General features: G+C 39.4%; 1 protein-coding gene across 1 annotated transcript in view; it reads left to right on the top strand.

Annotated features, from left to right (window-relative positions):
- The first annotated feature begins 3,196 nt into the window (after positions 1-3,196).
- The window catches only part of LOC110163329 (nuclear receptor subfamily 5 group A member 2), a 30,171-nt gene continuing 10,302 nt past the window's right edge, over positions 3,197-23,065 (top strand). The window contains exons 1-4 of the mRNA XM_055161610.1: positions 3,197-3,218; positions 4,918-5,036; positions 5,434-5,575; positions 6,921-7,597. Of these exons, the coding sequence (XP_055017585.1) occupies positions 3,197-3,218; positions 4,918-5,036; positions 5,434-5,575; positions 6,921-7,597 (960 nt within the window). The remainder of the gene's footprint in view (positions 3,219-4,917; positions 5,037-5,433; positions 5,576-6,920; positions 7,598-23,065) is intronic.

Below are 23,065 nucleotides of genomic sequence, written 5' to 3'. Positions count from 1 at the left end.
TTAATATTGAAAGGCTCATATTACAGTAGTTTCTGATCTATGTTATGAAGTTGTTTCCTCATCAAAACTTACAAGTACCCAGAGTCATGTTTTGTTTCATTCACACGTCCATTTTCTTCTCTCAAACCGAAAACACGCTGTTCTATTTTGTGATGTCATGTGGTAATACAGAAAGTGTTCCACTGTGTTTTTAAACTCAATACAACTTCAACAGAAGAATTTGGATAATTTTAGCTCTGGAATTACCTATTTCTACTAAACTACAGGTAGAAAATAGCTGTTAACTTGGAAACTACCACTGTGTGACGTCAGAAAGTGGAACAGAGCATTTTGAGGTCTTGGAGATGTAAACAGACTAATAATAAAAGATTACTCAAACATGTGGGACTGAATCAAACACAACTCCAGGTACGAAAGCAAGCCTTGATATGTCAGATGAAGGAAAGAGGTAGAGCGCTTCAATGGGTCATAAAAAAAGTTAAAAATAGCAGTACAGTTGCTCTACAAGGATTAGTAATCTAAGCAGTACTCTGACAGAATATATTAAAAGTCCTTTATTGCATGAAGGGACGCCAACGGCAGGGCATAATCATTTATGATTTATCAGTTATGCCCTGACGAAGACCAACTTAACAGTAACTTTCTGTTAAGACAGCTCCAGGTATGTTTTTGTCGAGGCAACAGCATTCTATCATGGCTTAAAGCTCACAAGATCAACTATTATTATTTATATGTAACCTATCACTAGTTTTGTCATCACCATTCTATTCCAACTACACATTTTAGTTTCAGGGCCATTACTGCCATTACTTGTTTTGTGTAGGTCTATTCATGTTTAAAATGTCAAGTAAGCATTCTATTTTCTGTACTAATTTTGTTTGTTAACATTCTATGCTGAATACCACTGTATAGTTGCCCTGTATTTTTGCTATCTTAAAGCCACAATGTGTAACTTTAGATTACAATAAAAGCTTTTTTTTTTTTTTTTTTGGTTTTGTGAAAAATCCCTCAGCATCTAAGCTTCTTCTTCAGTTCTGAGCTGCGAAACGTATTCAACCAAATAAACTTTGTCCAGTTGACAAATTGAACTTCTTTGCTTTTCTGGTTGTGTTTATTGCACTGAAAATCTTGCATTCTTACTCTGAGCAGGCTTGCATCTCCACAAACCTGACCTTTATATTGTCTGCTTGTTTCCATGGAAGTGTTGTTCCTTCTGCTATTGTCTATATTCCACAGTATGGCACTAAACGTCTATCTCATGTAGAATGTTCCAAAGTATGGTTTTAACTTTCTATTTCCATGGAATCATACCAGTGACATGCCACCTCCAGAAAGTTACATAGGCTACTGTACCTTTAAATAGGCCTATAGTATGTTGCTTAAGAAAGTTACAGATAGGGGCACCCCAAAACACCGCCTGCCAGATCCGTATCAATGAATCAGAGAAAGAGAGAAATTGCGTTTACTTCCTGGTTTAAAAGCATGATCTAACTTTGAGAGCTTTGTTCATGTTTCCGTACAGGGACCCCAGCAGCCACCCACACTTCCTGCCTCCGCTAACAATAGTCCCGGAGCCCTTACCCAGCAAAAAACCCTGTCACTCTCAATTATTATTAATGCCACTTCACACAAATATACATGCGCTGGAATTACCGAACTCGTAAATATAGAAGTAAGTCCAGGTGGGGGCGATCGGAGTCAGCATTTTCTGAAGTTCGATTTCGATGGGGTTGATTCTGTGAGATAATTAAAGGCCTCCTGCTTGGACTATAGGCCCTCTCATGATATACTAGTCCAGCTATTGTATAGGCCTAACTGACTGTTTTATGCATGCTGCCTTCACGGGAGAAGTTACAGTGAACTTTTCTGAGATGGCGCCATTACGCACGGCTACAGCGCAGTGAGGAAACTATCCAAAACTATACTTAATTTATCACCTAATGGAAAAAATAAGAATATGTTGGTCTATTATGGCAGTTGTATTTTCTTTTGATATGTAGAAATGAATAATAGCTAGTCTCAAAAACTGATAAAAGAGTGAAACACGCAGACACACACGCACTTGACGAATTTTCTGACTCAGGCGTGACGCAAATTCCACAGGACAGGTACAGTTTTCTGGTGGCACTACGTTTAATTTTTGGTTATAATAAAATAAACATAATTTGTATCTTGCCACCGAAACGTTTTAAATGTAATTAATTTGAGATTTTACCTAAACCCACATGGATTTCGTTAAAATTCTAGCCTAACGCATAGTAGGCTTCACATTGTTCATTGTTTTTCTCATAAAAATAGTGTCAAATTACGCATTTGTAACAAAAAATTGTGTGTGTGTTTTTGTTTTTTTTGTTTTTTTGACAAGAGGGGGCCTATGGTTTGTGCCATGCCTAAAATTGTCACATTTGTGCGTTTCAGTCGTTCGTCATGCAGTTGTCAGTGAAAGAGCTGTAGTCAGTGGTCAATATGGTGATAATATCTAAATTTAAGAGCAAACGGGTCTTGTACTTATAGCCTAGTTCTCCTATTTTTGGCAACAATTGAAGAGAATGGCGCATGCAAGTCGAAGTGAGGCCTCGTTTTGGATCGACTTTCTTAGTTTGTCCACAAATTCGTAGTGAGGGACTCGTACAGAGGATGAAATAAATTGAAAAGGACCCCCCCAAAACTCATAAACGTCTTTTTATAAAAATGATTTAGAGTTACAATTGAATCAACACTGTACCGGGCTAGAAAAAAACAAAACAAAAAACGTTATGGAGCTATTTAAGGCCTGATTCTCGAAACTTGTTTTATCCAAAGACACATTTGGGAGTGATAAACCTGCTCTCCTCGCATCCCTCCAGTTGACATCTGCCTGTCTGCTGGTATTTCCACCGGGAGGCAACGAGCGTCCCAGCGTCACGTGATCCACCGTCTACCAATCGCAACGCGAGGAGCCAAAGTTGGCGATAAGCAGCGAGCAGTAAAGAGCGAGCGGGCGGTAGGACGGACACTCCGAGCCGTTGTGTGGTCATCATCAGGTGTGTGCCATAGACGCCATCCACGAACAGGACAAACTAACTGACCGTACACTCTCCCCCGGACCGGACTTGTAACTATCAGCTTCCCGAAGCCCGAGGCCCGCTGCCCATGAGAGGCTGAGTGGGTCCACCTCCTCCAGGTTTACGACTATCTCTACCACTGCTACTGCTCAATGCTGGGAGACAAGACACACGGTAAGAAAAACTTGATATTTACTGAAAATGAACGCGGTTTGGAAATGAGACAATGCGAGTTTAAACGCGGGTAAAATGTTTGGCGTTAAGGAGATTTTACAGTCAGTGATACAAACCCTTTAAAGGTAGGCCTCCTGTGTAATCTTATACACTACTTATTTTACTAAACAAAAATATAGGCGATTTTCAATGAATATAAAAGACATAGTTGGCTGATTTACGCACGATCGGGCTGTTTGTAAAATAAAAACAGATAATAAACTGCCTTCCGTGAATGAATACTTTTGAATCATTCTCCTACAGCCTTTAATTTAAAAAAATCTAAAGGCTTAAATAGAATAAACTATAGGTTGAATATAATAATTATAGAAATGCTCCAATGTGTCCTTCAACGTTCAGATGAGACGTACACAAATATTACAGGCCTATAGATGTGTAGAATTAAATGCCATGAACTAAATTAATTGTATTATTTATTTATTTATTTTTTTCTTTACAATGTCTTGTGATATAAACTGGCCTTTACAAATTATCCAGTGGTTATTGTTCAGCACTATGTCATGTTTTTAATTAAAATAACATAATTACAAACCAGTACAGCTAGTTAGACTTTTAAAAATGCAGGCTAAATAAACCTACACACTGCCAAATGATTTGAAGTGAGAATTTTGAGCAGGGTACACTAGTGACTGCGTCCGTGCACCTGCGTGAAGCACGATGGCTGCTAAAACCTTTCACGCACGGCTTTTACGCTCGTAGCTAAACGATTTACGCACGTTTTTAAAATCCTAAAAATAGGCTAATTACTATTCTTATATTACGTATAAACAATAGTATTTTAGTAGTTATCTTTTGTCGTGGTTATACAGCCTAAAATACGAGGTGTAGCCTACTTTTATGCGTCATTTATAATAACGTTTATAAAATTGTACACTAATAAACACGCATTATTGTTTGATAATATAAAACAACTATAACTCATCTGCGCTGTAATTTTGATGTCACTGTATCTAGTCACAGTAATGAAAAATAAAATACTTTACAATTCTCAAAGCGTCCTAAAAAGGAAGAAAATAAAAATAAAAACACTGTAATAGTCCTAATTTAATAAAGGTGATTAATGGATCGGTTTAAGAAATATTGTGAAACATATTTGTAGCATAATCCAATAATTGTACAGTCTTAGATTATTATGTGTATGGAGCCATTATGAGATTCTAGACCCTTAGCTTTGTTACACACTTAACGTTACTGCGGTAATACTCAGCTCTTGGCAAAATACCTGTCACCACTTAATTGAATTTTCATTACAGGCTAATAAAATGAAGTGTCCAAGAGCCTTTAACGCGTGTGACAAGAGCAGGCACACAGAAATTGGGCCCATTTAGCGTTCTTTTGTTGAGTGGTAAACGGGCTCTCTGCGCATTGCAACATAATTATAGCTGTGTGCTGTAAAAACTGATCACTCCATTACGCGCCACAGAAAGCTATACGGGCCTTTACATGTTTTTTTTTTTTTTTTTAGCGTAAAAGAGTAGTATGTGCATGTGTATTGCTTAACTAGACGGTAAATATTTCGTCAAGATGTTTTTCTTTATAAAAGTGGCATGCAGCAGCTATGTTGGCTCCATCTTTTTGTGTACCATGCGCACTGCGTTGGTTGCTGATGTGTGTCGTGCGTGCGTTGTGCGTGCCCCAGGTGTGACTCTGAAGGTTATGGAGTACACGTACGACGACGACCTGGAGGAGCTCTGTCCCGTGTGCGGAGACAAAGTGTCCGGCTACCACTACGGCCTGCTCACCTGCGAGAGCTGCAAGGTACCTGCGCTTTACTGCACAGAGAGTAGTGGAGATACATTTTATTTTATTTTATTTTTATCTTTGGATGTCAAGATTATTAAGTTAATTGATAATCGTCACAATGTAATCGTAATCGAGCAAAAAAAAAAAAAAAAAAAAAAAAAACAGTCTGAATCTATACTCCAAAAATACAATTAACGTAAATTATTTTATTATTTTTTTATCTGTCTGAAAGTTTGATGTCATAAAGCTGACCAAAAAGAAAATTAAGGATTTGACTCATGTTTTTTTTTTTTTTTTTTTTTTTCTTCCTCATAATAATCGTAATGCTAAAATCTGATATCGTGACGTCCCTGTGTACACCGCGTTTTTGTGTGCGTATGCTAACTTCATCATCGCTCCTCTTTGCGCACAGGGTTTCTTCAAGAGGACAGTACAAAACAACAAACGATACACGTGTGCGGAGAACCAGGAGTGTAAAATAGACAAGACCCAGCGGAAGAGGTGTCCATTCTGTCGGTTCCAGAAATGTCTCAACGTCGGGATGCGCCTGGAAGGTACGCTCCAGTGGTTAGACCGTGACCTACGGGCTCTGGCTACGACCTGGCGCAGATAAGGGCTAGTCTGTCTGTTCGCAGCTTTTAATCAAAAACAACACAACAGCTTCATTTATAAAAACAACTCAAGAGTTATTTTCATGCGTAACGTAAGATTATTTTGTCTGCTTTAATTAATGGTTGAGGTTAATTATAATTATTTTGGTTTGTGGGAGCGTAATTTCAGACGTACGTTTTTGAAAAGGGCTCGACTTCATTGTTCCGGTTTGGTGCAAGTTTACCATGTGCACTTTTAATTGGTGCACCGTTCATAACATTAGCTGGTGATTTGTGGTCTCTTTGCCTCTCGTGCACTCTGGACTCTGGACGGGCCATATTCCCAGACAGCAGTGCAAGAAAGCACCTGCTTCCGTAGCACAAAAACGACACATTCTTGACTTACTGATAAAACTCCGCAGACTCCCCTGTTTTAAATCAAGCGCTATTTAGGCTACAAGCGAGCGAGGAGTGCAGAGAGGGAACGCGGCATGCATGGGACTTCTCTCAGCCGTAAAAGGGAAGCACGAATGTCCAAGAAATAGCTCCAATAGACGTGTTTTTTGGGGTTACACTGCATAATAACTACAATTTAATAAGCACGTGACTCTGCTTTGCACATGTGATTTTTTTTATTTCGTAACTCCAAAAATGTGGTCATAATCAGATTTTGAGTGTGTATGTAACCTATTCTGCAACTACTGGGTACAGGAGTAATCAGATAACCCAATAATTCGATCTGGTTTGTGTGTGTTTACAAGCACATAATAAATTTGATCATTAAAAAGTACTTATTAACATTTGCCAATTAATCAATGTATTTTTCTCTTTCAATTTTATATATTTGCCACATTAGTTTGCGATTTTCTTGCATAATTTCTGTGACTAATCAGAAAGAAATCAGATGTACTACTTTACATGACATTTCAATAACTGGATTACTCCTGAAATCAGATAATGATACTTATATGAGGTAATAGTTTGTAATGTTGGAGAGTCATATGAGTTTTTCAAGGTTTATTATCCCAACTTCTGTTATCGTTATTATTTTTGTGCATTTCTGTTCGAGCCCCTTGCAAAAAAAAAATTCTCTGCCTTTTGATGTTACTGGATAAAAAAAAGCTGTATGCTCACTAGAATTGGAAAAACATATTAGACTTAGATTTTATTGACCACAAGGGAAAATACTTGGACACAGTAACCCACACATCACAATATAATTTACCTTTAATATGTATTTATGTCACAGTATTTATGAAGTACAATTGTCAGTTTTCTCCTCTAAGTGTGTGCGTTCCTTGTGTCGTAGCGGTGCGTGCAGACCGAATGCGTGGGGGGAGGAACAAATTTGGCCCCATGTACAAGCGAGACAGGGCCTTGAAGCAGCAGAAGAAAGCCTTGATACGATCCAACGGCTTCAAACTGGAGAGCAGCGCCACGGCAACAGCCCCGCCTCCCGCCTCCCCGCTGCAGAACGACTACACCTTCAGCGCGCCCCTCCACACCCTCCCCACCATCTCTAAGTCGCTGCTGCCCCCCACAGCCACCACCACCCCCAGCTCCCTGCCCCCCACAGACTACGACGCCAACCTGTACGGGCCCTCGCTGGGTATGGCCATGCAGTCCCACGTGTCCCTCAGCGCCCAGTACCAGTACACGGCTTTCCCCAGCAGGGTGATCAAAGCCGAGTGCCCAGACTACACCAGCTCGCCGGATTCGCTGACGGGATACCCCTACCCGGAGATGTACCCCTCCTCGTCCCCGCAGCCCCCCAGCCTGCCCCCGCTGGTGCTGGAGCTGCTGCGCTGTGACCCGGACGAGCTGGTGGTCCAAAACAAGATCGTGACCCACCTGCAGCAGGAGCAGGGGGGGAGGGGCCGACTGGACAAGCCCAGCACCTTCAGCCTCATGTGCCGCATGGCGGACCAGACGCTCTTCTCCATCGTGGAGTGGGCGCGCAGCTGCGTCTTCTTCAAGGAGCTCAGGGTGAGTGCTGGGAGGACACACGCACAAAACTGCACTACACAACACAACACACAGAGACAGAACTGCACTACACAACACAACACACAGAGACAGAACTGCACTACACAACACAACAGAGACAGAACTGCACTACACACACACACACACAGAGACAGAACTGCACTACACAACACACACAGAGACAGAACTATACTATACAACACACACAGACAGAACACACACACTACACAACACACACACACACACAGAAAGACAGAACTGCACTACACACACACAGAACTGCACTACACAACACAAAACAAACAGACACAGATCTACACACTACACACACACATAGATCTACACACTACACACACACAGATCTGTACACCACACATACACACACACACACACACACACACACACACAGACGAACTGCACATTACACACACACGCACACACAAAGACAGAACTGCACTTTATAACACAACACAACACACAAAGACAGATCTGCACACTACACACACATTAGGGACAGATATGCACATACACACACTGGGGACATCCTGTTGTGTGTAGTATGTGTGCACAAATGGCTGACTTTATAGTAGTTTATAATCATTTGTACGTTCTGTTTGAATCCAGAAGGGACTGGGACCAAACCACAGAGTGTGAAAAACCTCTGTCCAACATTTTAGATTCTTGTAACATTCAGAACAAAATTTAAAACTTCTTTGACCTGAAATAGATAATAGTTTGGAGTTTTGTGTTGATGCTGTGATGTTGTTGTGTTGCTGTAACACACAGATCGCTTGATGATTGTGTTGTGACATGAATTATGTTGTGTGGGACGTGTTGACGCAAAAGTGTAACTGGTCTTCATTTAAATATTATAATGTTAAATAGTATTTCTATGTTGTGTGTTTGTGTTACCTTTAGCAGCACACACAGATGCGTTTTGGGATTGTGTGCTATAGATAACAGTAGTGGCCTCTCTCTCCCTCTCTTTTTTTCTCTTTCTCTCTCTTCAGCTCTTCCCCTTTCTCTCTATCTCTATCTGTCTGGCTTTCTCTCTGTTTCTCTCTTCCTCCCTCCCTCTCCTTCTGTCTGGCTCTACCTCTCTCCCCCCTACTTGTCTCTCTTATCTCTTTCTCTCTCTCTAGCCCTCTCTCTTTCTCTCTGTCTCTGTCTCTACCTCTCTCTCCCCCCTCCTTGTCTCTCTCTCTCTCTCTCTCTCTCTCTGTCTCTACCTCTCTCTCAGTCTGTCTACCTCTCTCACCTCTCTCCCTGTTTCTACCTCTCTCTGTCTCTTCCTCCCCCTTTCTCTCTGTCTCTACCCCTCTCTCCCCTCATTGTCTCTCTTTCTCTCTCTCTATCCCTCTCTCTTTCTCTCTCTTCCTCCCTCCTCCTTTCTCCTGTCTCTACCTCTCTCTCTCTGTCTCTCTCTCTCTTTCTCTCTTCCTCCCTCCTTCCCAGTTTCTCTCTGTCTCTACCTTTTACTCTCTCTTTCTTTCTCTCTGCCTCCCTCCCCCTTTCTCTCTGTCTGTACCGCTCGTTGTCTCTCTCTATTTCTTTCTTCGTCCCTCCCCGTTCTCTCTGAATCTGCCTCTCTCTGTCACTCTCTCTTCCTCCCTCCCCCTTTCTCTTTGTCTCTACCTCTCTCTCCCCTCCTTATCTCTGTCTTTCTCTCTCTCGCTGTCCCTCTCTCTTCCTCTCTCCCTGTCTCTACCTCTCTGTCTGTCTTTCTCTTTTCCTCCCTCCCCTTTCTCTCTGTCTATACCTCTCTCTGTGTCTCTCTCTATCTCTCTACCTCCCTCTCGCTCTTCCTCCCTGCCCTCTCTCTGTCTCTTCCTCCCCCTTTCTTTCTGTCTCTATCTCTCTCTCCCCTCATTGTCTCTTTCTCTCTCTCTGTCCCTCTCTCTCTGTCTGTCTTTCTCTTTCTCTCTTCCCCCTGCCCTCTTTCTCTTTGTCTCTACCACTCTCCCCTCCTTGTCTCTCTTTCTCTCTCTATCCCTCTCTTTCACTGTCTTCCTCCCTCCATGTCGCTACCTCTCTCTCTCTCTATTTCTCTCTTCCTGCCTCCCCCTCTCTCTTTTTTCTCTCTTCCTCCCTCCCCCTTTCTCTCTGTCTCTACCTCTCTCTTTCTGTCTCTCTCTCTTTCTCGTTCTCTCTCTTCCTCTCTCCCCTTTTCTACCTCTCTTTACTCCTTGTCTCTCCCCCTTTCTTTCTTTCTTTCTTTCTCTCTGTCTTTATCCCTCTCTCCGGGCGAGGCCTGCCTTTTACTCGGCCTTTCTTTCGTCTAATGTTGATGGAGTCAGGTGACCTTGGTGATATAGATAGAAGATATAGATAAAAATACCAACATAGAAATCACTAATGTTTCATTACAGAACACATTTGGCTCTGCTTAAGATTGCAGCTAAATCAAAATTCAAATTTGAATGGGAAAAATTAGCAAATCTGTAATGCTGCAGTTATTTCCGTGTTACGATGTCTTTTGCAAACAAGAAAATATCTCATCTCCATTGCAGTAGTATACACCTTTACAAATGTGTTCTGAAATGTGGACTATCTATGTATTTTTTTTTTTTCTGAGGGGCATTGTGATTGTGGTAAGATTTCTGATTTATTTTTAAAATCTAAAATGTGTCCTGAAGAATTAGACTTAGACAGATTTTATTGATCCACAAGAGAAATGACTTGGACACAATGACTCACACATCAATATATTATTATAACCAAGAGTACAAAATATAATTAACTTCTTAAGAAGTAGCAATAAAAAATTCAAAGTAAAGAAAAAAAAAAAGACACACAAACACAAGCGGTCGTATCGTGCCAAGATGATATGATGATTGATAGGATATAGGCTTATCTGTTAAGTAAGGGTGAGGGTACAGTTGTAGGGAGTATTATCTGTCACATAAGGGTGAGGGTACAGTTGTAGGGAGTATTATCTGTTACATAAGGGTGAGGGTACAGTTGTAGGGAGTATTATCTGTTACATAAGGGTGAGTTGTTGTACAGTTGTATGCAGTATGGTATGAATGTAGTCCTATATCTCTCCTCTGTGTTACAGTTGTAGGGAGTATTATCTGTCCCTCTATAGTCTGGTGCAGTGGGTGAGTTGTTGTACAGTTGTAGGGAGTATTATCTGTTACATAAGGATGAGTTGTGTTACAGTTGCAGGGAGTATTATCTGTCCCTCTATAGTCTGGTGCAGTGGGTGAGTTGTTGTACAGTTGTAGGGAGTATTATCTGTCTCTCTGTAGTCTGGTGCAGTGGGTGACCATGAGTGTCCATGTTATCAAAAAATTTTTCTAAGAATAGTAAAAAAAAACCTGAATTATGACAAACTAATATAACACTAACACATTTCAGAACACATTTGTACAGATCTCAACTACTTTTTTTTTTGCAGAGTAAGACACTGCACTTCTGAACATTATCATTTAAAGATCCTGTTTTTCCACACATATTTTTTAGTCTGTCCACATCTCCAAAGCTCAGAATACTTTGTTCCACCTTGTGATGTCATGAAGCAGTAGTTATAAAGTCAGCAGCTACATTTTACCTTTTGTTTAGTGGAGATTGGAAATTCTAGGGCTGAAATTATCCAAATGATTCTAGTGAAGGTTTATAGAGCATCTGCATATCATTCATTCATTTGTTTTTCAAAATAAAACCAAAAATAAGAAAACAAAAAAAACAACAATTTTCTTCATTATTATTCTATACTACTATTTTATTCATTATTACCTTCTGTCTCCAAAACCAAAACAAAAAAACAGATAACAGTTTTATTTTTTTTTTTTTCAGTTTTGATTTTGTGTTTAAATGAATAATGGAAAAAACAGACATCGGACGTTTCCCGTTTCTGTGATGTAAACTGCGATGCCGGACGTTTGTGCTGCATACGGACTGAACCAGGACTAAAACAGGTCTAAAACAGGTCTAAAACAGGTCTAACACAGGTCTAAACCAGGACTAAACCAGGACTAAACCAGATCTAAACCAGGACTGAACCAGGACTGAACCAGGATTGAGCCAGGACTAAACCAGGACTAAAATGGTCTCAGTCCCAGTCTGGTCCCGGTCTGCTCCCGATCTGGTCCCTGTCTCAGTCCTGGTCTGGTCCCGGTCTCAGTCCTGGTGTGGTCCCGGTCTCAGTCCTAAAAAAACAAATAGTTAACCCTTTTTTCATTGTGATTTTGGAGACAAATAATGAAGAAAATAGTTGTTTTTTCATTTTGTCATTTTTGGTTTTATATTGAAAAACGAATAGAGGAATGATACATGGATTATAGAGTTTAAAAACACAATGAATCCTGGTTTTTGGTTTGAGAAAATATAGGATTTGTGAGTTAAATGTGTTAATGAAACAAAACATAACTATGTTTTTGATGAGAAAACATTATAGCATAGATCAGAAAACAGCATAATATGGGCCCTTTAATGATTTAACTCTCGTAAAATTCTACAGAAAATATTTCGTTTTTTTCTTTGTGGTTTGCTCAAGTTAATTCTGCCATTGCAACATGTTTTTAGCGTGATGCGTGGGAGGTTCATTGGTGTCAAACGTGCGTGCGGGCCCCTGGGGGAATAATGATTGAACATCCGTCAGTGTCCCATTCATCATGTCCATCACTGGGGACATGCTTTGTACAGGACAGGCTCACTTGTGGACAGGACAGTTATAGTGATTAACTGGGACAAACTGAACAAGTCCCACGTGACAAGAATCAATATTGAAGTTGTAGTTTACTGGGAAACCAATGTATGACAAGGTGTAACAAAAGATTCTGGAAAATAGCAAAATGAATGTCTTTTTGTGATGACGAGATTCTTTTCTTGACAAACCATGGTCATAGAGTTAAACAGTGGGACCTGGTTGAGTCTGGCCTTGGATCCTTGTGTGTGATCAGAGTTTATGAATATGTGGATTATAAGTGTCACAATATTGCAATTCAAACTCGATTTTGATACAAAGGAATATAAAATTATACAAACTCTCGCTATTTACACAATAAAATGTAGTCAATGTGTGTATACTAGTCTACGTGCTTTTATACTTGTTCTGATACAGCTCAAGATCATTCTAAAGCTTCAGGAAAGGCTCATTTTTGCCCTGTGAATGTGACTTTTTTAGTATGGAAATGAGTATGTAGTTTCGATTCTAGATTTAGTACTGATTACTATCTGATTTGCAATACTTTTGACTACCCTAGCAGTACAGTAGTGCGCAGCTTGTTGCCTGATTATGGTAAAATTAACGATCACAGTTATTTGAATCATAAGTGGAATCATAATTATTTAGAACAGTTATTTGTAAGAGAGCATGGTGCTTCAAAGTATTAGTAAAAGAGTTTCAGTATAAGGCAGTATTTTTTACTTATGGCTTAATTGCATGATACAAATGTCCATAATGGTCTAATGTGTATATTCTGTTTATGCTGTCTTAAATACAGTAGCAGCAGCAGTAGTAGTAGTAGTAATAATAGTACTAACAATATAATAAATAATCATAAATAATACATTATTTATGTTAAATTAGTATCTTTTCTGGTGATAGGCTGATGCATGTAGTCAAGTAATACTAGTAGTCCAGGACCCGTAATACAAACATAATCTACTGTGCTATAGTAATAGTAGTAGTACTGTTGGTAGAAGTACTTCAGTTATACAAAGAATGCCTAAATTAGCTAAATTATTTTCTAGTAACTGCTAAATATCCATAATTGTAGTAGTAGTAGTAGTAGTAGTAGCAGCAGCAGCAGCAATAGTAGTAGCAGTAGTATTAGTTGTATTAGTAGCAGCAGTAGTAGTAGTAGTAGTACTCCAATAGGTGGCAAAGGTGGCCTAAATTAGCCAAATAATTTTCTAGTTCTTTTACTTTCTGATATAAAAAAAAATGATACAAATATCCATGAATGTAGTAGTAGTAGTAGTAGTAGTAGTAGTAGTAGTAGTGTTTTGAGTAGTGCTTGCGCCTGAGTGGATCCGTCTGCCTTTTATTGCTAGTTAAAACTGTCCACTTTTGGCTGAATACTGAAAGTTAGTAACTACACCAAATTTCAACATCAAAAACACAATAAGACCAGACCACCGGCACAGAGACACTATTTCGACTCACATACTTTTACATTTTTTTTTTTTACCCAAGTTTTTCCAAAGTATTCCGTGTACAGATCTGAGTGTCCATATTGTAAACTGTTGCCCAGAAGACAGTGAACAGACGAGGCGTTCTAATGTGTAACTTTGACTGAAACAAAAGGCGCATTGTGAGGTGAAGCACTTTTGTTTCATTTTCCTGAGCTAACAATAACAAGGTAACTTTGCAAAGGCCTAGCTCAGACACTCCTCCATACCAGCGGGTCAAAGCACACACTAGATAGTAAACACAGGCTAATACTAACACAAATGAATGAATTATTATATACAGTGTGAGGTCATTTTAATGATACCAGAAGTTAGATTTAAGGTGCACTGTGTAACTTTGCTGGTGGAGCATCCTTCAGACGCTTTTCTCCGTGGAGGTGGAGGTGTTATTGCTTTGCCTGGTATGTTTCGCAGTATGGTAGCCTTTTAAAACTTTGTACTGTATCTTCATGGACACCAAACCAGACCAAAATATAGGTCAGATCTGTGGAGAGGCGACCCCACTCACTCACAGTCAGATCACCTGTTTTTCTTGGTATTTTTGAGCTCTAAAACCAGCTGTAATTTAATAAATGTAAGGTAGAGCTGTTTAATGTCATACTGTGGAACATTCCAGACAAAGCAATAACATCTCCACGGAGAAAAGCATTTGAAAAGTTACACAATGCGCCTTTAAGTGTGCTGTCTAATAAAATGCAATGAAATACAACCCCATCTTCAATTTTAGTGTTGGTATAAACATTTTCAGATATATTAGTCCGATATTTTTCTATTTTTTTCCGTTTCTACATTAGATCCTTAGAATTTTTTCTAATTTTAAGGACGAAGGGGGTTAACAGCTTAAAAAATGAAATGAATTACACTTCTAAACGTTGCTTATGATAACTGGCAGCTGTATGTTTACATGAAAGTACAACAAATTCTGTCATCTCTGAGAAAATAAATAAAATTGTCATACTTTTCTACTTTACTATAATATGATATTAGCGTGGGTAAATATCAGCCATAACAGCAAAAACGTGAAAACTGAAAACTATCCATAACAAACAACAAGACTTCACGTTTGAATTCCTTCATAATCTTTTTACATTTGCTTTTAAAAACACTCTATAGTAAGAACTACTTTTGAACATAACACTTTATATCAGCTGTAAGATTGTAGAAGACAATACTCTGTTTATCACTGGTATGTTTTTCTCTTTATTAGCCACCGTCTTAAATGTGTCCTTGGCTAATCTAAACTAATGTATTTTTGTCTTTCTAGAGTACAAAACAATTAAAAAGAGTAAACAACTGGCAGTATAATGATAAATAAGGTAACAATAGCTTTATTTTATGGTTAGATACAATCACTCAAATTGATGAAGTGTCTTGCCTAAAGACCCAATGTCAGCATGCATTACTGATAGTAGAGATCTAACTGGCAACCTTAATGTTTAGTGGATAAAACTCTGAGATGCTACTTCTACAATTCTTATAACGCACAATTTGTTAGTGCGAGATCTGTAACTACTGTATGTCAATGGCATTTCAGTGTCCCAAGCCTGGATAAATGGAGTCACACCATCATACAGTCTTACATGGTGGGTAAAGTGTCTTGCCCAAGGACATAATGAAAATATTCACTCACTACGTTTACATGCAGGGAAATCTGAGTGCGCTAAGCAGCCAAATTCAGATGTGTTTTGCACCAAAATACTGTATGTCAGACCACTCACAACGACTGGCCATGAGACGTTCAGAGTCATCTTGTAATTTAGCAGCTATATTTACTGATAAAAATGACTATTATACATATAAACTTTTTGGCAGTTACTTGGTTAGTCTTGGTTTAGTCCTGGTTTTAGACCTGGTTTAGACCTGGTTTAGACTTGATTTAGATCTGGTTTAGACCTGGTTTAGACCTGGTTTAGACTTGATTTAGACCTGGTTTAGACCTGGTTTAGGCCTGATTTAGACTTGATTTAGACCTGGTTTAGACCTGGTTTAGACTTGATTTAGACCTGGTTTAGACCTGGTTTAGGCCTGATTTATCCTGTTTTAGTGATGGTTCAGTCCTGGTTCAGTCCGTTTGCGGTGCAAAAGTCCGGCATCACAGTTTCCAAAAATGGAAAATGGCCGTTTTTTTCCATTATTCATTTAAACAAAAACTGTCCAAAAACTGAAAAAATAAATCTTTATCCATTTTTCATTTTGGTTTTGGAGACAAATAATGAAGAAAATAGTTATATTTTTTTGTTTCAAGAGAGCAGAAATGAATGTCACGCGAGCAGAAATCAACTTCGAGAGAGCTTGTTTTTTTTTGATGGTGCATCTGCCCCCCAGTGGTTGCTTTGCACACAGGTTACAGATTTCTCCTTGAGATAATTTGCTCGCTTGCAGTTATTATCTACGCGTGTGAAATAATACAATACGGCCAAATCCACGTATTATTGTACATGTGTATTATGGGACTATTTTGACGCCATAGTATCTGAGTATGTATCAGCTTCTCCAGATCTGTTCTTTTTAAGAACAGAGAGAGAATTTGAGAATTTTTGAGATTCCATTCACAACACCTCGATCATAGTTCCTGGGTTTACATCTACAAGTATATAAATGTGTTTAAATTGGACTAGACTAGACTACTTTTCCGCTTTTCCTGGCTTGCATTTAAACGTACTGAGTGGTCATGTCTGGGATTAAACCATTAAATTTTGGATTTGTGGGCAAACGCTCTACCACTGAGCCACCTCTTATGAAATTAGTGTTGTCACAATACTTTACTCAAACTATTACAGTACTAAGGAATACACTATACTCAGTACAGATTCTGATACCACATTGATAATAAAAAAAGTATTTATTTGGACAATAGAATGTAATTTTCAACATTAAATCGTAGTACTTTCTTTTATATTACCATGTGGCCTGATATCTGTCCTGTGAATGTAATTTTTTTTTTTTAGTATTGATACCTGCTCAAAAGAGTATCTAGTTTCGATATTGGGTTTAGCATTGCTTAGTATTAGATTTTCGATACTTTTGACAAACCCAAAGCTTTGCAGTGCTATGTTTTGCTATTTGACTTGTATCCTACCTCACAGTGAATACCCACGATGCATTTCTTCCACATTTAAAGCATTTTTCTGTACAAGCATTGGCAGTGCGGACAGTGAGAACAAAGCTGCACTTTTTTTTTTTTTTGCCAATGAAAACCTCCCGCGGTCCGTAAAAACTGTTTGCCTGGCCCGGATAATTACATTCTTCGTCGATGATAAGAAGGGAATGTCAGTTCGGAGGTAGCCCTGTTTCTACACTGTATTATTGTCGGCGAGGAGGCTATTGATCGCCGTGATGTGTTTTGTAACGTGTCCCCTCATTCAGTGTCAACCCAAAGAGGAGAGTTAAATTGTATTATTGTATTTATGTTGTCACGGATTTAGTATAGTATCAAAAAAGTGCAGCAAATTCTAAGCAGCTTTAACTGTTGCAAAATGGTGGTGACGGTGGAATATTTTCACTGGCTACTTGCTGTCTGTCCTGCTCTCAGAATAAATGTCATCGGTAGAGCGGTCAGATCCACAGGTTGGTGGTGCGATTCCAGCTTTCACACATGAATGTTGTTGTTGTGTCCCTGGGCAAGACACTTAACACACCTTTTCTGTGTACACTGGTGTGTTAAAGTGTGCGTCAGAATGGGCGAGCGGTTCCTTTGAGTGCCTATGTAAAAATTTGACCATTTTCCATCAGCATTCCCTCATTCCCCTCCTTGATTTTGCTGTACTAGAATAAAGTGTAATTGCACACCTGCTCCAGTAGTTGGCAGTATAGTGTAGGGCCCGACCGATGTGGATTTTGTAGCGGCCAATATGAACAGATAAAATGGGAGTTGGAGCTGCTGATAGCTGATATAATTGCCGATATATTTAGTGATGTAAAAATTCACTGTAAATCTTGAATTGTTTAAAAAACTTAGGTTGGCTCTAGTGGATTTAAAATTTATTAATTTATTCTGTCTACCTTTTTATGTCATATTTACAGACAGTTGGTCGGCCTAATGGCATTTTTGCATGTCTATCTACTAGTAAAGAAAGTAAACTGCCGCTATCAGCCTTTAGCGGTAAATGCGTGTGCGCCAACTAATTATATGTGTAAGAGTCGATCATTCACAACTCTTTTCACAGCTCATTTACATATCAATGCTGGTCCAGTAACATATATACAGCCAATATACAATATAGTCACTTTACAGTCGGCCAATAGAAGAGAAAACAGCCTGTTTATGTGTGGGAGCTACAGCCGCTAATCAAAACCGACACATTTCCAACACTCACCGCTCACACAGGCTCCTCTCAGATCACAAGTCTGTACTAATAAATGTCCTTTTAATCCAGACTCAAACCGATTGTTTGTAAAAAGAATATAATCTAAGTGTTGCACATGGATCTTTGGCTGCGTGTGTAAACAAGCGCAAGTGAGTGACGTGACTCTGGTGTTCAGGGACAGCACTGCTACAGACACAGACAAATGACTACGCAGATAAATACTGATGTGGAGCCACATATTGGGACAGTTATCTGTCTGTAAATTGGATTAAATGGACATAATATAGAGAGTCTAAACTTTATAACGAGGTATAACATGCCCACGTGAAATATTGGCCCATATCGGCAAGATTTAGGCCGATAGCCGATATGTTTCCAGGTGCCCATATTGGCCCATAATATCAGCCAACCAATACATCGGTCCTGCCCTAATATAGTGTTGGGTTTTTTGCACCGAGCATACACATACACAACACAGAGCGAGAGATAGAGATAGAAGTGCAGTGAACAAACCCTCAAGAGACACTATGGAAAAATATTTAATTAAAAGAAAGGCAGAGAAAGGTGGAGTTACAAAGAGAAACAGAGAAACAAACGTCGAAAACTAAGACGAGGAAATATGACGAAGCATATGTAGCTCTCGGCTTCACTGTGACTGCGGTGGGAAACGAGGAAAGACTGGTGTGTTTACTGTGTCTAAACATGTTGGCAGCTGACAGCATGAAGCCAAATAAATTATGGTGTCGCTTAAAGACATTACACCCCAATCACGCTGATAAGCCATTTGAGTTTTTTCAGCAAAAGCGTCATCCCGCTTTGTGAATACAAATTATACTATTTATATTGCGGCGGAGAGTGGAGGGGCGCAAAATGTCTTCTTCTCCTAGGGTGGGCGTGACAGAAAATAATTGAAAAGCACTGAGTTAGACTTTAATCTGAACTTTGTTTTAACACGACTGACGAGAAAGAACAGACTTAGCTGGAACCGAGACTCTATTAAAACCTTTTTGACAGTTTCCTGATGTGTGCATTGTGCCACCGTAGTAGCTGCTGAACATTCTGCCATAGACATAAATGCAGAACAACACTAGCATGATGTCAGTGCAAAGTATCTTTACAGTACAGACATTTCAAGGTGCACTGCGTGTCTGTCACATGCTGGTCTCCATGGAGATGTCATTGCTTGTCTTACAGTGTTCCACAGTTTGGCAATAAATGAATATATCCACACAAAACAAAGCAGTCGACACCTTCAGGTCACGTTACAGGTCAGATCTGTGGAAAGGCAAGCTCACTCATGATAATGGAGCAAGTGCACAACATTATATTGTTTCAGATTTTGCACATTTTGTTGTAATGTGGCAAATGGTGTAGTCATGGTCAGGTTCAACATTTGTGAATTTACTTTTTGGATATTTCACGGCAAAGTACAATGTAAATAAAAGGGAAATCTGTCTCTTGTCCCCCATGGTGGTATGGCATCATCACATTAGGATCTGAAAAACAACAATAATGTAACTAACCCTAAACACCCTTGTATTTAGTCATTCGTAAAAGTAAGGGAGCTTTCTTTCAGTCCTGTTTTTTGCTCCTAAGCTTTGATAAATACAGGATTATGCATGGAAGGGCATGCTTTAGTTCCACTGCCCTGATTGTCTCATGAGAGTGTTCAAACGTGACATGGACGATTCTGCATAGTTGTTGTACACACCACGACCTAATGCACGTCTGCTATTTTTGGTCTTTTTTGGAAGGAAATGCGTGTTCACATCAGTCTTCAAGTGAAATACCAAAGCAGGCTTCTCTCACAGTCTGGTTCCTGTCTTTTTGGCTTTCATTTTTGTGTTCTTTATAAATTAAAATGGTTTGAGGGAAGCACAGTACCGTATTTTCCGCACTATTAAGTGCTCTGGATTATAAGGCGCTGTCATTGAATGGTCGAACTTTTTTCATAAATAAACCGCACTAGACTTTAAATGAAACACAACAGTTAGATGGGTCAGTCAAACTTTGTTTGGCGTGTTCACGGTGACTCTGGGCTTTTTTCACTTGTGGCATGTAGGGAGGGCACTGGGACTGCTGGATTGTCGGCGTGTTCGCAGTGACTCAGTTGTTCAGTTGTGTCTAGAAGTGGCACATTGCACTCGCTTTTTCAGTTCGTTCCTCTGTTCTGTTCCTCGTCCGCGCGGAGTGATGAGCGTTTCTGCGGGTGTTTTTCGCCTCGCGGTCGCTGTCTGCTCCGTGCCTGTTTGGTGCAGCTTTGTAGTTTACTGAAGTCGTGCTGGGACACCCAAGTGGATTCGTGTATAGGGCGCTCTGGATTGCGGAGCGCGTTTTTTGATGGGGTTGGAGGCTTAAGAGCGCGCCTAATAGTGCGGAAAATACGGTATATCACAAAATGATCTTTATAGTAATATTGGATAACACAATCATCTGCAATGTAAGAGACTGATTATTACACTATCGCAATTACAGTAAGGTTGTCAGAAGTTTACTGTAGTTGGTAAATATGTGAAAATGTAGAGGTAATAAAGAAGTAATAATAATAATGATGTTAAAGCCTCTCAAATGACCACACTGCATTATTCATTCACGCCACACAATAAGATACAACTGTAGCCGCAGCTGTCCTAGGGCAGACTGACGGACCACTGACTACCAACTATCACTCATGCACACACATTTATACTAGGCAAGGTGAGTCAAGTGACTGGCCTAAGGACACAGCAACAATGACAGAACTTAATCCACTGCTCTAATCAATAGTTGCCCCAAGTAGGCAGTTTAGTCGCTGTTAAAGCCACAGTACGTTGCTTTTTAATTAATTTTGGTTATGTTTATTGGTCTTGAAGAGGGCTCCTGCTTGCTTCCATGGAAATATTCCTTTAGCTATAATGTTTCACAGTAGGGATGTAACAATAACCGAAATATTGTGATATCGTATCGCCAATATATCGAATTACAAGTCCCTTTACTTGAATGCATGGTTTTACAGGAGCAACAGGTTATGAACATCAGAAACTACATAGCCCATGATTCATTTCAAAGCAGACAACATGAAGAAATATGTTTTTACTTGAATTCTTGGAAATAATGGAAATAATTCACACTAAAATCTTGTCAAGGTATTTTAAAAGCAAAAAAGTGTCCTATCTACAATTATATCAGCCTTTTCAAAATATCGCAATAAATATTGTACCGTGAAATGTATATTGTGGTAATATTGTACCGTGAGATAGGGAGGATATTGTTACATCCCTGTTTCAAAGCATAAAACGTCTATCTGCAAAGAGAATGTTCTGAAATATGGTTTTGTGTCACCTCTATGAAGTTACATACTGTACCAAGTTTTCATTTTGACAGTTTGAGTAGTAAAGTAAGGCATGCAGACTTCAGTCTAATATCATATTCTTTCTTATGTCCTATGTACATTTTCTACCATTCTCCATGCGATATTCCCTTTAAAATATTGCACAAAAATGTTATTTACATGTTCTCTCAGCTTCACAGTAAAGACATCTCTATGCCTTCCGTAGTAACAAATGTTGTCAAATGTTGCCATAGGTTACCATAGGTTACAAATCAGCATATGTAGAAGTAAGCACATTTGAAAGCCTAATCCCTGGTCTACTCCACACAGTGGCAGAGAGACTGTGGGAGAGAGAGGAGCCTTTCCGATAAATGTGAGGTTTTTTTTTCTCTGTGTGGTTTTTTGGCCGCTGCAGCTCCTTTTGGAGAGGAAGTCTCGGAGGTCACCGAGACCTCCAGCTTCCTTCACCCGTTTCTTTGTGGCTGTGAGCCCAGACCCCCTCCTCTCCGGCGGGTGAGAGGAGAGCGAGGACCCTAAGAGCACCTTTTAGCCCCACCACAGCTCCACAGATCTGCAGCACCAAAATACTTACAAGAGAGAACAGCGGCTAGCGTCTGGCAACCATTTCAGTCCAGTGTGTTCACTCGAATGCCTCTCTTGAATTCAGGAACGCACAAGCCATTAAAGGGGCTGTACCCAATGTTTATCAAATTAATTAATTAAGGTCCGTTGTGTCGGGTCCCTCAAATGCTTTTCTCTATGGAGATGGTATTGCTTTGTCTGGAATGTTTCACTTTCTATCATCATGGAGACCAAACCAGGCCAAGTTACAGGTCAGATCTTTGGAGAAGCAACCCTGCTCACAGTCAGAATGCCTGTTCTTCTGTGTATTTTTGAGCTATAAAACTATAAAATGTAATAAATGTAAGGTAGAGCTATTTACGGTCATACTGTGGGACATTCGAAGCAACAAGAAGGTGACGGACCCTCCACCAGAAAAGTTACACAATACACCTTTAATTAAGATGTGTTTAGCCTCAGTACAGATACAAGCTGAAAGCTGTTCTTAGGATCAAAATCAGAATGCTGTGTACTGCAATTAATTATAAAACTTTTTTATTATTATTTTTTTAATCATCTGAGAACCAGGAAGTATGCTATTAGCCCACAAGTTGTTGTTAGTATTACTGTGACGCTCTGGCCTCTGAAAATTTTGAAAAGGAATACATTTTGTAACAGGTTTGTAAAAGTCAAAATTAGAATTATTGATACATTTTTGTCTGAGTCATGTGTAAGTAGTAAATTACAGACTTTGGACTTATTCTCTTTCTGGTTAAATGCACTTTTAACCAGTTTTATCTTAACATTGTCTTTTGGAAGGTCCTTCACCTGCTTGTTAAATAAATGGTCCACGATAAGGAATTAAATCTATATATTTGTTTGATTGCATGTGTGTTTTTATTGTCATAAATAAAAATGTATTGTACAGATCTGACCTGTGACTAGGCTTGGAGGTGTTACCTGCTTGTCTCCATAGGATCGTTAAGTTTAATGCCATACTGAGGAACAGACGAAGCAATAACATCCTCATGTACTCTCCCCAACCTCAAATTTTTAAGTTTAAAGTACTGTCTTAAAACTATGAAGATATGAAGATTACAACCACTATCCAATATCCAGTCTTTTTATGTGCGCTTAAATGTCACCAACATG

Source organism: Boleophthalmus pectinirostris, unplaced genomic scaffold (assembly GCF_026225935.1).
Source record: "Boleophthalmus pectinirostris isolate CB_2022bp ecotype Guang Dong unplaced genomic scaffold, ASM2622593v1 HiC_scaffold_4, whole genome shotgun sequence".
NCBI lineage: Eukaryota > Metazoa > Chordata > Actinopteri > Gobiiformes > Gobiidae > Boleophthalmus > Boleophthalmus pectinirostris.
The sequence above is the reverse complement of the archived record's forward strand: the minus strand, read 5'-3'. Positions and strand labels throughout refer to the sequence as shown.